Genomic DNA, 16,528 nt, shown 5'->3' with positions numbered 1-16,528 from the left:
GTAGCAGGGCCACTCCTTCCCCCGGTGGAGGGCCGGGGGAGAATCTTTTGTTTTCCACTCCCCGCTGCTCATCCACAGTTGGGCAGCACCCTAATGTGGTTAAAGGAAGAACTGACATACCCATCTCTGAGCACACAGAGTTCTCGGATGACGCCACTCTCGTCCCCCTCTGTCGCCAGACCCCTGGCAGAGCAGACCCCCGTGGAACGCTGGTCCTTCCCTGGCCTCCTCTGTCAGGACGCGGCTAATGACCGTGCCCCCGCACCGGGCTGCTATGCCACCCATGTCTGGGCCGGTCATTCCGCCTCGCTGCACCACCGAGGGGATGTCTGAGCACCGAGTTAGAGCTTCCCAACCTTTCCCGCTGGGTCACCCGAACCATCAGGCTCGGCTATGCGATTCAGTTTGCACGGTCTCCTCCGCGCTTCAGGGGAGTCCGCTTCACTATGGTCGGTGGCAATGCCCCTATCATGAGAGCGGAGGTCGCCACCCTGCTGGCCAAGGGTGCGATCGAGACTGTCCCTCCAGCCGAAATGAGGTTCGGCTTCTACAGCCCATACTTCATTGTCCCGAAGAAATCCGGTGGGTTATAGGGATGGTGAAAACTAAAAAATTTCTTGACCGACCACCGAGCCTCATTAACCGGTTGAAACCGGTTAACCGATTAGTTTAAAATATGCTACGCTATTTGAAATACCATAAAACTTCAAATAGTAGCCCGGGCTTTTATTTACCCAAATCGTCGAACTGCACCGGCTTGTATTTGAGACAGGCGTCTATATGAGACAGGCCTTTATAATTTAGTGTTGAGATGTTGTTCATTGAGTGTATAGGCCTGTCTTTAATCTCTAAAAATCTCCAAATGCTCCACGTGAAACTGCGGTCTTCCGACCTTTTACTATCGCGTCAATTGATTTTGATTAATATGCGCGAGGGAGAGAGAGCAAGACAGCGCTCGTGTTGTTTGAAGACGTGAGAGTGCACGCGTGCGGCCGGGGCGCTCTCTCTCTCTCTCTGCTCGTAACGCGCCCTGTCAAGCGAAGCAGTCATTCTATTCTACATCACTCATCGATCAAAAAAGGCTTTGGAGGGACAAAAATGTGCTTTGGCGGCCGCCAAAAAGCGGGTGATCTGGCGGTTTTAGAGGACTAAATACAACCCGAAACTAAAAAACAGACCCGGCCTCTATTTGAGACCGGCCTTTATTTACCCAAACCTGCAGCAACACCAGGCGTGTAAAAGAGACAGGCGTCTATTTGGGACTCGGCTATTATTTGAAGTTTTACGGTAGTAGCCATTTCGAGCCGCGCCTGCAATTTCGCAACTCTGTCGCTCACGTCACTTTAAAAGGAAAAAAACCTACAGCGCGAAAGTAACGTCCTGCAAACGCAGCTCCGAGCTTGTATGTAATCGGAGGACCAATGGCTCCTTAGTTTCGAAGTGGTTTGAGTACAAGGTGATCGCGTTGAATATAAAGGCGTTAGTCAAGCGTTAGAAGCTCATTTGAAACATTGCCGTGGCTGAGGCTCATTTAAGAAAATGACAGCTCCGAAGTTTGAGGTAGTGCTTACAATAATAAAGAAAGATGATGATCATCGCCTTATCTGTTACCACTGAAATGTAGATGTAATATATTTCCAAATCTAAGCCCATCTTATGCGGAATGTTGCCTAATAGACTGCAACACGATAAACCCAATGGATAAAACAGGCACCTTCAGAATGCGTAAAAAGACGCACCGGCCAAGGTAGGTCTAACTCACTGTGTGCCTTCTAATAACGGACACAACTCTTTTGTATAATTAATATTTTTATTTTTATTCTTCAAAAAGACAAGTGTCAACTACTGTTAAGGACAACATCTCATAAACCATAACAGACAATGGCCAACATGACCTACAGCTATTCTTAATAATAACATTAAAACGAAAAATTATTTTAATCTATGAATGAGAATAGCCTACTGTATAGCCAACAAATAGCTCACAGACAGGTGTTAGGCCACCGCCTAATTATTAAAACAGAACACAACGGTTTTTCTTTATTGAAATTTCGTTTTTCTTTAATTAAATTTAGTTTTTCTTTATTGAAATTTCGTTTTTATTTATTTAAATCTACCCTTTACTGTGACAGTAATTTGTTAGTCAGAAAAAATATTAGACTACTTCATTAAAAGTAGCCTATTGCTTAAGTTAACAGACCTGCGCCAGAACAGCGTGCGAGCGGGAAGCGGCGCGCCTCGCGGGCAGGGCTTATACGCTCCGAGAACGCATTATAGTGATATAAAACACATGTTTTATAGAGAACTGTTGACACATGTTTTATATCACTAGTGCAGAGTCCGTTATCGGAGCATATAAGCCCTACCCGCGAGGCGCGCCGCTTCCCGCGCGCAAGCTGTTCTGTAGTTTACTAAAAGTTTATTAATTCTGAACGTGCCGAGTCTCGCGTGTCTATCTATTGCACCAAATGCGACACTGCACTCCCTTGTGAAGTCGATTGGATAAACGTTCTCGAAATAATCAAAATGCAAACACACATACAGACATGGGCTTGCCGGTGTCGCGTTTTCAGATGATACATCATAGATGATGTGACTGTAAGCACTGTATCACACAAGTTGCAACTTACAACTATGTCATGTTTTTTTTAGTCCCACACACTACTTTTCTTTGCACGCTTCATCCTGTCGTCTGCCCTGGCTCTAACCTCGAGTGTTTTAGCCTGTAGCCTTTACTTTTCGCAAACCTTGTGAGCGCGCGAACCCAAACGCTGTGACCTCGCGCCAAATGTTTTTTATTGGTTTATTAAGTACAAACAGGCGAGTTATGAAAAATTGAGTGTGAGGGATTTGTTCACTTCACACAAAAATATCTTGGAATGAGATTGCTAACTGTAGTAGCGTTTAGTCTACTGTCTATACTGCCCTACAAAGCAAAAAGGCAGTAACTGCATTTTTGGTCAAAATTAGTTATTATAATTTTCATGACATTCAAGGCATCCTTTGTTATGTGACAAAACATCTTATCTCAAATGTGTGTCGTTTTGGAGAAAAATGGTAGTCGTTTGTACAGTAACTGCAAAAAGCCCTAGTGAAACAAAGCAAGAGTACAGTAACATCCATTACTGTATTCTTGTTATGTTTTACCTAACAAAAAATAACCGTGTTTCTGCGCAGTGTAGTTACTGTTGCCATGGTGAACACACAGCTGATTTTCGGGCATCCTCACGGGACGATTTTAACATTTGCGATTTCACCCTTCTAACTTCCCCTAATTGTTCCCTTACCAAACTACCCAAACTGCTTCATTTGAGAAAAACTATCGTCATGTCATAAACACAGAAACTCAAAGGTCTTCACGGCAACCCGTCAAATTAAAAGTTTGTTTTAACTTGACAGAAATATATTAGGCTACTGTTGTACAGTAGAATTTAGAAACGTCTCAATGTAATAAGATTAAAACTTAATTTTTATTCAATGTTTTAATTTGAACAGTAAAGCTCATTGTGCAGCATGTTGTTTGACCAAAAATGTTTGTTTAATTTCATATGATTAAAAGAAATGTAATTAATAATATATTAGAATTGTAATATATTTTATTTTTAATATTCATAGAATATTTTAAAAATATTGTATAAGTTTAATAATAGTTTATAATAAAAGTTTCATGATTTCAATTAATTAGACATGATTTTTGATTACTAAAAATTTACACCACGTATCCGTAACACACCCGCTCAGCAACACTAGTTTCGCAACACAAAAATGTTGGAAAAAAAATGTTGTCCAAATGGTTCCAATTATTTCAAATACAGTGTTTCTAACACACCCAGAGCCCAAGTTGTGGCAAAATAGTTTTTGGAGAATCTGTAGTTACTGCCTTTTTCCTTGGTATGGTGCCACGTTTTTGGTAAGTAAAACAAAGCAAGAATACAGTAACTGCAAAATAGGGGTAACATATCAAATTAAATATGAGGATTGATATGTACAAAGAATAAGCTAATATAAAGTAACAAAACAGCCACATGTCCAATAATCTACCTACAACTACTTAGGCTGGATGACAGGATAACTTTAAAGTCATTTTTCTCTGTTCTGCACTCTGCGTAGTTACTGCCTTTTTGCTTTGTAGGGCAGTATAGTAGCCTAATTTAGAGATGACTTATTTTTTTTAACCGACTACCGAGAACTTTGATCGGTTAACGTTGATACGGTCATCCATCGGTTAAACGGTCATCGGTTAACATCCCTAGCTGGTTACGGCCAATCCTGGACCTGCGCGTCCTGAACCGCTCCCTTCACAGGCTGCCATTCAAGATGCTCACAGCCAAACGCATTTTCGAATGTGTGCGGCCCCAGGATTGGTTTGCAGCGATCGACCTGAAGGACGCCTACTTCCATGTCTCCATTCTCCCTCGACACAGACCATTCCTATGGTTTGCTTTCGAGGGGCAGGCATACCAGTCCGCGGGTCTCCCATTCGGGCTAGCCCTGTCTCCTCGCGTCTTCACGAAGGTTGTCGAGGCAGCCCTTGTGCCGCTTCGGCTACACTGGGTTTGCATCCTGAACTATCTCGACGACTGGCTGATCCTAGCTCACTCTCAAACCAGCTTTGCGGACACAGGGACCTAGTGCTCCGGCACCTAGCTCGTCTGGGCCTTCGGGTCAACTGGGAAAAGAGCAAACTTTGCCCCGTGCAGAGGATCTCTTTTCTCGGTATGGAAATCGACTCGGTCGCCATGTGCGCGCAGCTTCCGAGCGAGCGCGCGCAGTCACTGCTGACTTGCCTGAGACAGTTCGAGGGCAAGAGTGCGGTTCCACTGAAACTTTTTCAGAGGCTCCTGGGGCATATGGCATCCGCAGCCATGGCAACGCCACTGGGTTTGCTTCATATGAGTCCACTTCAGCACTGGCTTCGCGACCGAGTCCCGAGGTGGGCATGGCAACAAGGCACGCTCCGAGTACCAGTTACTCCGACCTGCCGTCAGACCTTCACCCCGTGGATGAACCTCAGCTTTCTTCGGGCAGGAGTGCCCTTAGACCGAGTTTCCAGGCATGTTGTTGTCTCAACAGATGCCTCCACCATGGGCTGGGGTGCCATGTGCAATGGACATGCTGCCGCAGGCTCCTGGACAGGACCCCAGCGCCTATGGCATGTCAATTGCCTAGAGTTGGCAGTACGTCTCGCTCTGCACCGCTTCCATGCGTTGCTCAAGAACCAGCACGTACTAGTCCGATCAGACAATACCGCGACAGTAGCGTACATCAACAGACAAGGTGGTCTACACTCCCGCCGTAATGTCGCAACTCGCCCGCCACATCCTCTTATGGAGTCAGAAGCATCTGAGGTCGCTTCGAGCCATTTATAGAGGGAATGCGTATGACGTCACCGTCAGCTGGAGTGATTGCGGTCACGCCCACTCGAGTGGCAAAAAGACTGAGCGGCAGCATTGGTTTTCAGCGTGAATGCCGTGAAAAACACAAAAAACACATCTAAAATGGGAAAGAGCTTTGCGATTGACTGTACAACTACATTTCACAAGAAATCTGAGGTATATTTTTACAGACTGCCAAAAGCTACAGAACAGAGAAGCAAATGGATCGATGCAATTCATAGAATCAACTTGACTCCAGAGAAAAGTGGATTTGCAGTTATCATTGAGCACGTTTACATGCACACCAGTAAGATGATAACTCACATATATCAGCTTATTGAAATAACCAGTTTCCCGTTTACATGCAAACCAGTAACCATGACAACACAAGTAAACCGTGTTTACATGTCTTTATTAATAAATCAGGCCATGACCGTGTGACGACAAAACAATCATTTGCGTATCTGACTTCATTTGTTTTGTCGGTTGATGTTAAATAAAGCTTGCAACATGTCAGCGGGAAACTTACAGCTCGTATATTCTCTCATGTCATGCAGTTACAGATGCAGCGTTTTGACTGAACCACTTCTACTTCTGCTGCACGAGATGAGAAAAAAAAGCAGAAAGCAGGTTAATGCGTTTACATAATGCGAAATCCGAGTAAGAGGCAAAAAACTACCAGTGTAAAAGAAAACGGGTTTCCCGTGTTTACATGACCACATGCGTTGTCATGACAAAAAAAAACTATAGGCTACAAGTTTTAGGGCTGGACGATATGATTATAGCCTATATATAACATTGATATGAGTGATCACCTGGATTTAGACCTACCTATATTGTATTTATATAAAGCGTTCACAGGCAAATTTGCTTCACGTATTTCCCCGGCGTCGAAATCAGGCACACAAATGTCAGGAAACACAATGGCTGCGTGTCAATATGGATCACTGGATCTTTGGTAGGCCTAAATTGTAAGGAACACTTATATCGAGTCCAAACATCGTTTGTTTTACTCTCGTTTCCGCAGTTTCCCCTATTAAATCCAGTCACGCAGCAGCTCTTTTGCCACTCAGTCCAGCTGAGGGGGCGTGTTCACGTGGGACACGTGACATCAATGCATTCCCTCTATATCCCGGGAGACCTGAACTGTGCAGTCGATGTGCTCTCACGGCTTCAGCCTCTTCCTGGAGAATGGAGACTCCATCCCCAGTGGGTCCAGCTGATTTGCGATCAGTTCGGGGACGCACAGGTAGTTGCCTCCCACGACTCATCCCATTGCAACCTGTTTTACTCCCTGACCGAGGGCACGCTCGGCACGGATGCACTGGCGCACAGCTGGCCGCGGGGCCTCCGCAAGTATGCGTTTCCCCCAGTGAGCCTTCTTGCACAGACCCTCACTGGATTCTACAATCTCCGAGTGGAGCTGGGTACTCGCTTCAACCAGCCGGTAGGACCCGCTCAGGTGTCTTCGCTTGCTCGCCATTCCACTCCACGGACTGGATACGTGTGATATATTCCTCAGGTGAGCTTCCCCCAAGCCCTGAGTTCCTACAACACTCCTGACGTCGCCGCCAGTGTCTTTTGCCTGTGCGTCGGCTAGGTGCCTCCCGTGTGCATGGTCCCTCCCCTGAGTGACCCTCACATGTGTATTTCCACTGTAAGCCTCTCTGAGCATGTGTTTTTCCCTTGGCAAGCCACCTTGCCACCCCCCGGGTTGGCATTAATTGCATATTTCTCTGACATATGAGATATGCTCCCCAGTGTACCTTGCCACCCCTGAGGTTGAAATATTCCACCTGCGGCTGGACACCCCAGTGTTCTCCACATGCATTCCTTCGGGTCATATGTGTATTCTCTAAGTCCCCCCCCCCTCCCTCCCTCCGGGTTGGCATTAATTGCATATTTCTCTGACATATGAGATATGCTCCCCAGTGTACCTTGGTATTCCTGTGCTAAATAGCAGTCCGTGCTAGTCTCACGACAGGGATCTCAGATTTACGCAGGGCACTGGAAGACAGCTGTGAAGGTGGCGTGATTAGACTGGTAACCCCATTCGTCGTCATCCGACGTAACTCGGAGTGATAACGAAAGGGAACGTCTCGGTTACGTATGTAACCCTCGTTCCCTGAGTAGGGAACGGAGACGTTACGTCTGCCTGCCACTTCCGCTGTCCCGCGGGGATTGCCTGAGCGCAGTCTTGGCTCCTCAGCGAAGAAACATATCTGCATATTGCCGGCGTTCTCCTTTTATACCCACGAGGTGGGGTGGAGTTGCGCCATGCAAATTCCCGCAGACCCATGGCATTTCTTTGCCATTGGTTCGTTTTGTAAGACTCGAAGTTGATAGGCTTTCTAAGCGAAACCCCATTCGTCGTCATCCGACGTAACGTCTCCGTTCCCTACTCTGGGAACGAGGGTTAAATACGTAACCGAGAAGGGTTACGTACGTAACAAATATGCCACAAGTTGTGCCGCCTGGCCGTCAAGTCTTTCATCGCATGCGTGGTACCGATAGTGTAGGAAAACCGTGACGTGCGTGAAACAGATCATGCAGGTGGAACGGATTGTGTACCGACACTCCTGACTGACTTCATTCATTGATCTTGATCTTGAGAATAACCGTTAGCGTTTACCAAATAATCAAGATATACAAGTAAGTTACTTCGCGCTTGTCAATACATCTGATTCTGACTATAAAGAAATTAGTTATAACATTTATCAAAGCCGAAGTTAAAATTACGCAAGAAAGCGTGACACACACCACGTTGACTCACAGTCTCACACACACCACAGAAGGCCATTATGTCATAACATAAGCAACAACTACACAAGCCACATTATTTAAAAGTCAGAAAAACACTTTTAGCGTTGTAACTAGTGGCTAGTTTTTTTAATTTATGATTAGACTGTACCATACTGAAAATGTATCCTAACATAACGGCTATATAATAATGATGCTAAATTTCACTCAATAATATCATATAACTCACCTTAAAACGCATTTACAAAGAGTGTTCCCATTAGATCAGACAGTTGGAAATTAATAACGTTGTTCTCCATCAACTGGCGAACTGTCGGAGTAACAGCCGGCGCTCGCTCTCAGCCCTATATAGTGACGTGGTTTCCAAGGTGACGCACTATGAATCCGGCTTCCTCCGAAAGAGCGAACCGGTTTGGTCTTGTTAGCGGCTTGAAGAAGCGCGAGCGAGTGAGAGATAAAGGAGGTAAAGAACTAGAACTAGAAGTGACATACTTCCCGCTTCCCAAACAAAGGTACTTACTCATTTGGTAAATAAATTAATAAATATTATACTAAAACCTGTTAATGATACAGAATCCCCTAAAATGAACAGCGTGCTAAAAATACAGAAAAAAAAAAAGAAAAAAAAGGATTTGTGGTTTACTAAACATAAACTCCAAACTGAACTTTGTTGCTAATTGGAAAAGTTTATAGTTTTAAGGAAGTTTGATATACACACACTTACATTTTAGTATTCTTTCTATGAGCATAGAAATGTTTGAATTGTACAATAAGATTGATCTATGCAAATTAGTGTTGTTATTGATAAAGTAAAACTTGTACAGATTTTCTGTAGCTAATTGATATAAAGATGAAAGTAAAATGCAAGTGTTATAAATATGAAATATTAGATTAAAGACAAACAAAAGTACGCACTAAAACTTGAAATATAATGGAAAGCTATTTCAAAATGTTAAAATAATACTAAAATAGCACTATATATTTTCTCTCTCTCTTTTAAACTATTTGGCTTAAGTCATTTTGGATAAAACCCTCTGTTAACTGTAAATATAAATGCAAATATAGAATAGAATAGGCCTTTATTTTCATTAAAACAATGTAAGACTCACAAGGATTGGCAAAATAGAAAAAAGTGTAAATGTAAGACTGTGGTAAAATAAACAGTTTTTTGTGCAAAAAACATAATAATGCTGTAAAAATATATAGTATAGATATTATAAATGTGACAATATATGTAGAGATACTTATCCATATGATATATAGACATAACACACACATATTTATACATACACACATTATATACCTATACATACACATGATACACACACATAAATATAGATGTCAACATAAAAAAAATATTACATATATGGAGTAGTACAGTGGATGTGTGTTGGCTGAGGAGGGGTGTTGTACTTCCAGTTCGTGAGACAGGTTTATTGCACCCCATAAAAAATGGGGTGTTAATATTTCAGAGTAAACATATTTTAACCCAGATAGAGTATTTTCAACATTTTGGAGAGTAAAGTTGCTCTATCAGTGGAGTTAAAAGTGAGTGTAAAAAAATCTGTAGAAACGCAGCAATTTCAACTCTACAGCAGTGATGAATACCCGCCACTCTGCTGTGCTGAAGTTTGGCACGTATGTCGGTGGAGGAATTGCGATTGAGCGTTATACGACTGATATAACTAGGTAAGTAACGTTAACATCCCTGTGTTGCCAACACCAAAACGGTGTTTTTTTAACATTACATCATTTTAGAGTTTTGCTGATATTAGTTAAGGGTCATCATATTACAAGTAAGGTTAACCAGCTATAGCAATCCGTGTCGGTAACTGTTTCTATAGCAATCCGTGTCAGTAATGTGTTGCAATATTTTCACGAATGAAGTTGGTCAGAACGATGTATGCGTAAAGTAACGTTAGCTAGGTCGCCATAACAACAAAAGATTTAATACAGTTAATAGCTTTTCTTAGCTAACGTATTTTTTTAGCTTCCCAGGCAACGTTAATCTGTTTTTTATATATATAACGTTATGTTAGCAATTGAATGCTTCTGATAGTTAATGTTGGTCTTATAAAACGATAACTTAGATCACTGATTGCATGACGTGTTTGTTTAACATGGCTATTTTAATGGGTTAACGTTGTTCGAACTAAAATATCTAATGAGCTAGCTAACTTTGGCACAGTTATTTGGTAGCTAATGGGACACCGTAGGCTACGTGCCTCTAAACTTTAACTAGCCTAAACCTATTTGCTGCAGAAAATAGCCTAACGTTATATTCAACCAGCACAACTTTGTCTTCTTCAGCCGCCCTTTGTATTTGCAGTGTATATCTAAGTAATGCGAAGTGCATTGCCACTACTGAGAGAAATGGATAGGTAACTTTTAGTTGAACCAGCCCTGAATGATGATTTTGAATATATATATTGTCTTTGTTAACAGGGGCAAAATGCTGTTGCGTGTTCAATTCGGCGAAGAGCAGAAATACGTCAAGCTGTCTGAGCTGACATTCGATGCTTTCTTGAAAGAAGGTGGGTACATTAGGTTAACGCAATATACATCACCCAATGACAAAATAATACAGCATTAACCTATTATGTTATGATATAGTTAGGTCAATAATCATGTGTGTTCAAAATCGGGTGCAGATACTTCTTTGATCTTTTTGTGAATACAAACTTAAATATGACCTTCTGATTCTTGTGACAAGGGAATGCATGTTTTTTTTTAATAAACTTTTTTAAACAGCATGTCTAAAATTCAACATACCAGAAAGCAGGCAGCCAGACATTAAGGTTTATGACCAGTCAGACACAGAAGTTGACACAGAGGTTTTTGAAGAAATAGTGAAGGAGTCACCTGGAACTTTCAGAATCATGCTGGGCAATGGAGGACTTGGTATTCATTCAGACAATTCACAAATTATTTTGTTTAGTTTAAAGGCCGGAATGAGAATATTTATTGTCTTATAAATAACTGATTCTTGTAATATGTTTATATTTTGTACAAATTTCATAATGAACAGGTGCCTCTCAATCATCATTATGCTCGGGTACATCTGATGACACCGTCATCCTGAATTTAATGATGTGTGACCCTGTTGAAGAAGTAGCCGCTGACGAAGGAAGCCAGCCTAAAAGGCCATGCCACATAAACTACGAGGCAAAAGCGGTAAGTGGTGGAAATTGCTGTTAAGTCCAATCTGAATGTTGTTTCACATGCATTACATATGGATTCACAATAACGGAAAGCACATTTTATTCCACCTATAGTTGATTGAAAAAATCCTAACATCAAAGCCTGGTGGTGAACGCATTATGCAAGAGTATGGAAAAACCAAATCTCTGACAGATGCCACCAGAAGACAGATGATTAACATACTTGCTGCTGAGATGACAGAAACACATGGGTAAGCATTAAGGGGCTGTAAAGAAACATTGTTATTAAATTGTTATGTAAATAATTATGTAAATTGTTTTGTGCAATGTCAATTGAAGTATGATGTTAACTTTGAATTCATTTGCTAGGACATCCCCCCCCCCCCCCCCAAAAGTGTCAGAGTGATGTATGCACAGGGGATAGTAGCTTTGTTTCCCTATCTAGAAGACCCATACTCACAACATGGATATGTAAGTAAATGGGTTATTGCAACATTATGCACATATTCACTAACCTGACTCCGCCAGATGGATTTGCTCCGCATATCCATCTGGAAACCTTCCGTTGAAGTAGTTTTGGTAAGGGGCGAAAATACTGGTTAGCTGATTGGCCTATGTTGGTGATAGACGGGCCAAATCAACCAATCAGATCAACGAAGCATATGACGTACTAACAGAGCGTATCTTTTCCTCTGAGAAAAGCCTCCAGAGCAGTGTTTTGCTCTTCTTTCAGTGAAGAAATACTCTGTAATTCCGATAAAACTTGCTCGATAGCCACGCTGATGCTAGTTTCATCCGCTGAAGCCGACATGTTCTTTAGACAGAACTGACGCGCTTCTCGCATAGGCTTCTCGTTGCGTCACACCTCAACCCGCCTCAAAGCCAACGCTGATTGGACGTTCGTTTGGTGAACTGCTCCCAAATTTTCTTTAACGGAAAGTATCCAGACTGATCTGCGAGTGAAACCTTGAAAGCTCGCGAGATCAGGATGGTCTCACGAGGCTACATATTCACTCTTTGAAATGTTAATAGTACTCCTTTATAATTTATTTATAATCACATAGGAACATTACTACGATCCGGAGAGTGGTTCGGGATACCTTGCATGGCGATTGAAGACCATACAAAGAAAAACAGCAGAGGAAAGAGGTGCCTCAGTCAGCAAATCTCCTAAAGGTATGTTTACTGATCAGTGACATGTGATTATAATGGTGACCTGTGAATTGTACAGAAATTTGTTCTTAACATTGTATTTTGTCTTAAGTTGGTGGGCCAGGCCGTGGTCGTCAGCCCTTCACCTATGACAGAGAGCTATCTGATGAGGATGTGGAAGCAGCTATTGCTGTTTTGAGACACTCTGCTGATGAAAAGACTGTCCGTGAGAAGATGAAAATGACCTTCATATATCGGCAAGCAATGGTCAACGATGAAGCCAAATCATCAGATGTCTTCTTGGTCTTCCCACGATTTCTGGACACACCAGGACTGGTATGACATCTTAATAATTCACTGCATCACCAAAATATCCAATGTAGCATTAGGTATCACTCATCACTTCTGTCTATGTGTTACATTGCAGATAGAACAAGATTTCAGACTTCTGTTTGGTGAGGCCACGGCCAACAAATTCTTGGAGAAGTGGCCAACCACTTTCAAAGCAAAAGTAATAAAGGAAAGCCATGGACTTGTACCCACCACAGAACTCTTGGATTTGATGCGCAATGCTGAGTCAGCTGCTAATGTTGAGAATGGTATGAATGGAACCGTTTTACTTTTTATTGTGGGAAATGTAGGTGTGTAGTGTACATTTTCATATTGGTGCAAGTTGTCAATTTGAATGCTATGCTATGGTATAATGTTAACCAGGTTTTTATTTACTTATTTTTAGGCTGGGACAGTGACATGTCTGCCATCTTGCTGCTGCTACATTTGCTACCACCATCTGCACAAGGTAGAAAGAGGCCGGGAAAGCTTATCAAGCTGTAGATCAGCTCATCAGATTTCAAAAGGTATGCTTAAAGGATTAGTTCACTTCTAAAAAAATTTTTGCTGATTATTTACTAACCCTCATGTCATCCAAGAGGTCCATGTCTTTCTTTCTTCAGTCGAAAAGAAATTAAGGTTTGAGGAAAACATTCCATGATTTTTCTCCATATAATGGACTTCCATGGTGACCAACGGTTTGAGGGTTCAAATTACCTTTCCGACGTCATGACGTAATGTGTGGCGGATCTTGAGATTCTACAACACGTACAATTGTGGTTAAAAAGTATATTATTTTTATTTTTATTTTGAAAATGACCGATCGATAAGAACCTTATTTCTCTGCTGGGATCATGTCGAGACTTTGAAGCTGCATTGAGACAGACTTTGAACCCTCAAACCGTTGGCCACCATGGAAGTCCATTATATGGAGAAAAATCATGGAATGTTTTCCTCAAACCTTAATTTCTTTTCGACTGAAGAAAGAAAGACATGGACCTCTTGGATGACATTGGGGTTAGTAAATTATCAGCAAATAATGTTTTCAAAGTGAACTAATCCTTTAACAGTTGTTTAAAATATATCTTCCATCACCTCAATCTTGTGCACAGTTTGAGGTGATCTGATCTATTGTCAGAAGTTAGTCACCAAAACAATTCTGTTAAATGTGTTTTGTTGTAGGTTGGAACCAGTGTGCAGCAGCATCTAGACAACATCACCCAAAGCAGTCAGCCCTACCTTCTCGCCCAGGGATCCACACAGAGCACCATTCACTCCTACTTCATTGTGGTTGACAAGCATGCACTTCCATGCAAGACAAAAGGTTCAGTTGGCGCTTTTGACGAACTCTTTAAAGCCCATTACGTCTTTGGTACGTCATACAGTTCTTCCCTGAGCAGCTTTTTCACTTTTGTGCAAACAACCATCTATAACATCGACATAGGGGAAACAAAGGAGACTCCTAGAGTTGCGGAGTTGCGAGCAAGAATGGTGCGTTAGTTGAGATACAACTATGAAGTGTTTTCTTTGCAAAAGTGACCATGGAAGTCCAAACAACCTTGTTAAGCACTTTAAGGTACTTCATGGGCTATGTACAGGCAGGACTCTTTTTTTGAATTGTGGTCCAGAAGGATGCTCACGTTCTTTTGGTAGTTTTTCTGGTTTAAGAAAGCATCTCAATAAGTGCCATGGAAGCAGTTTAGTTGATTCTGTGGAATATGATCTTTCATATCCTCAAAGTACCGTTAATACAAGTAATGTTTCTCATGTTGAAGAGTCGACTGAACATTTAGAGGCTGAGTCACAGTTATCTTCGCCATACATTGTTAATAGTCGTTCAGCTGTAATTTCTGATCTAAAGGCAGCAGGTGTTGCTCAAAGTTCACTGAATTCTGTAGTGATTTTCATGGAAGAGATCTTGCTTTCTCTGGTAAACATTTTTATGATGAAGATATACATGTTTCTGTCAGAGACAAGGCAATGGGTTTGCAATGTAAAATCCTGTCTTATTTTGTGTTACAATAAATGGTGAGTGCTGTGATCTATTGTGCTTGTTTTCATTTGATACTAGTTGATAGTTCTATAATTCAGTAACACTGCATCTTATGATTTTATATTTTTTAAAAACACTAGAGAAATGAAAAGTAAATATTACACTTAAAGTGTCATTTTTTAAAAAGTAAAATTGTAGTTAAATTAACTCTATACAGTGTAATCATATTACTCTTAACAGTGCAATTAAACTACAGTGTTAAATACTTTTACACATTTCATTGTTATTTTTTACACAATATTGAGTAGAATTAACTCTAAAAACTTGACACTGACCAAAGAGTAAATTTTACACTGATTTCGAGTGGGACCAAATGTTATCTGAAACAGAGTCAAATTCAACTCTATAGGAGTTAAATTAACACTTCTATTTTTACTGTAGTGAAAGGAGGGAAGGGAGAGGAGGAAGATATATTAGGGGAAAAGTTATACCACACTAAAAAACGTTGGGTTATTTTTTTAACCCAACCGTTGGTGTATGCATGTTGGGTCATTATGTTGGGTTATCTAAAAATTTGTTGGGTTATTTGGTTATGCCGTTGGGGTATTTTTAGTTATAACCTAACTGTTGGGTTAAATACGTTCGCGCTTCGATGATTCAAATATTAACGGACCAGTCAGTGACAGACATTCAACGGACATCAGTGATACTGTGCGTTCACACCGGACGCGAATAGCGCGTCAAATTCGCGTCTACCGCGTCTAGTTTGACGCTTGACCACTTTGTGTTAATTCGCGTGTCAATGGCGAAATTGACGCGCGTAAAAACAAAAGTTTGAAGCGAAATTTACGCGCGTCAGAGGCGAAATCCGGAGGCGAAAGTTTCGAAACCCGTTGGCGGCCATCTTTTTAGATGTTTATCGAGCATTAGCATTAGCATTATTCGAGAGAGTCACCGCTCGTATATGCTCTGGAGAGCAGAAGCAGCTCCGTAGGGGACATCGTCGCTGTACTCGGGTCCACCAGAACCTCCGGAGGGTTTCAGGAGTTTCACAATTTGCTCCAGGAGCTAGGTTTGGTGGACCTAATTGTGAGGACGCTGATGAGGACAGCGTAGGCCGTATAAGCCCTCGGCCTCGAGTGGTCTAGCTATGCCTGTCGAGCCCGCGCTCTACAGCCCGGCGCGAGGTTCACCCTCGCCCGCATCCACCTAATCTGTCATTTATTTTTGTTTTGATAATAAATGAAGCCAGCCTCCAAAAGTGATTAATCTGTCCTGTGATTTTTCTCTCTCTCTCACACATCACTGTCCAGACACGAACTTATATGTTGGTTGTCTTTACATTATAATAATATTTCATATAATCTAGATATGGAATAAATAGCATTCAATGCAAAATGAATATGTCTCATATATTGAAATCAAGTTTTATGTGATAAAATATTTGCTTAGTTGTGCATTAGAACCACAGTCATATATTACAAAATAATTTATTGAAGCATCCAGATACTTCACCACGTGACAGCAGCAAGCAGCTAGGCTCCTGATTGGTTAACGCGGCGCGAATTGACGCAGAAGTTCAGATTTTTCAACTCGGGCGGCAGACGCGAATTCGCGTCAAACGCGTGAATGCACAAATAGCACTAACTAAATCATTCGCGCGTAACGCGCTTAACGCGCCAGACGCTCAATTCGCGCCATTCGCGCGAACTTGACGCGCGAATGAGGCGTATTCGCGTCTACCGCGCCGCGCTCTA

General features: G+C 41.9%; 1 protein-coding gene across 1 annotated transcript; it reads left to right on the top strand.

Annotated features, from left to right (window-relative positions):
* Nucleotides 1–9,779: 9,779 nt before the first annotated feature.
* LOC130088875 (uncharacterized) lies at nt 9,780–14,398 on the top strand. The gene is made up of 11 exons (XM_056255852.1): nt 9,780–9,824; nt 10,581–10,669; nt 10,887–11,036; nt 11,164–11,309; nt 11,411–11,547; nt 11,666–11,767; nt 12,361–12,472; nt 12,561–12,784; nt 12,876–13,047; nt 13,185–13,305; nt 13,961–14,398. Exons 6-10 carry the CDS (start codon nt 11,702–11,704, stop codon nt 13,280–13,282), a joined length of 672 nt encoding a protein of 223 aa, XP_056111827.1. The 5' UTR covers nt 9,780–9,824; nt 10,581–10,669; nt 10,887–11,036; nt 11,164–11,309; nt 11,411–11,547; nt 11,666–11,701; the 3' UTR covers nt 13,283–13,305; nt 13,961–14,398.
* Nucleotides 14,399–16,528: the final 2,130 nt, after the last annotated feature.

Source organism: Rhinichthys klamathensis, unplaced genomic scaffold (assembly GCF_029890125.1).
Source record: "Rhinichthys klamathensis goyatoka isolate OS25496 unplaced genomic scaffold, OSU_Roscu_1.1 h1tg000123l_1, whole genome shotgun sequence".
Classification (NCBI taxonomy): Eukaryota; Metazoa; Chordata; class Actinopteri; order Cypriniformes; family Leuciscidae; genus Rhinichthys; species Rhinichthys klamathensis.
The sequence above is the reverse complement of the archived record's forward strand: the minus strand, read 5'-3'. Positions and strand labels throughout refer to the sequence as shown.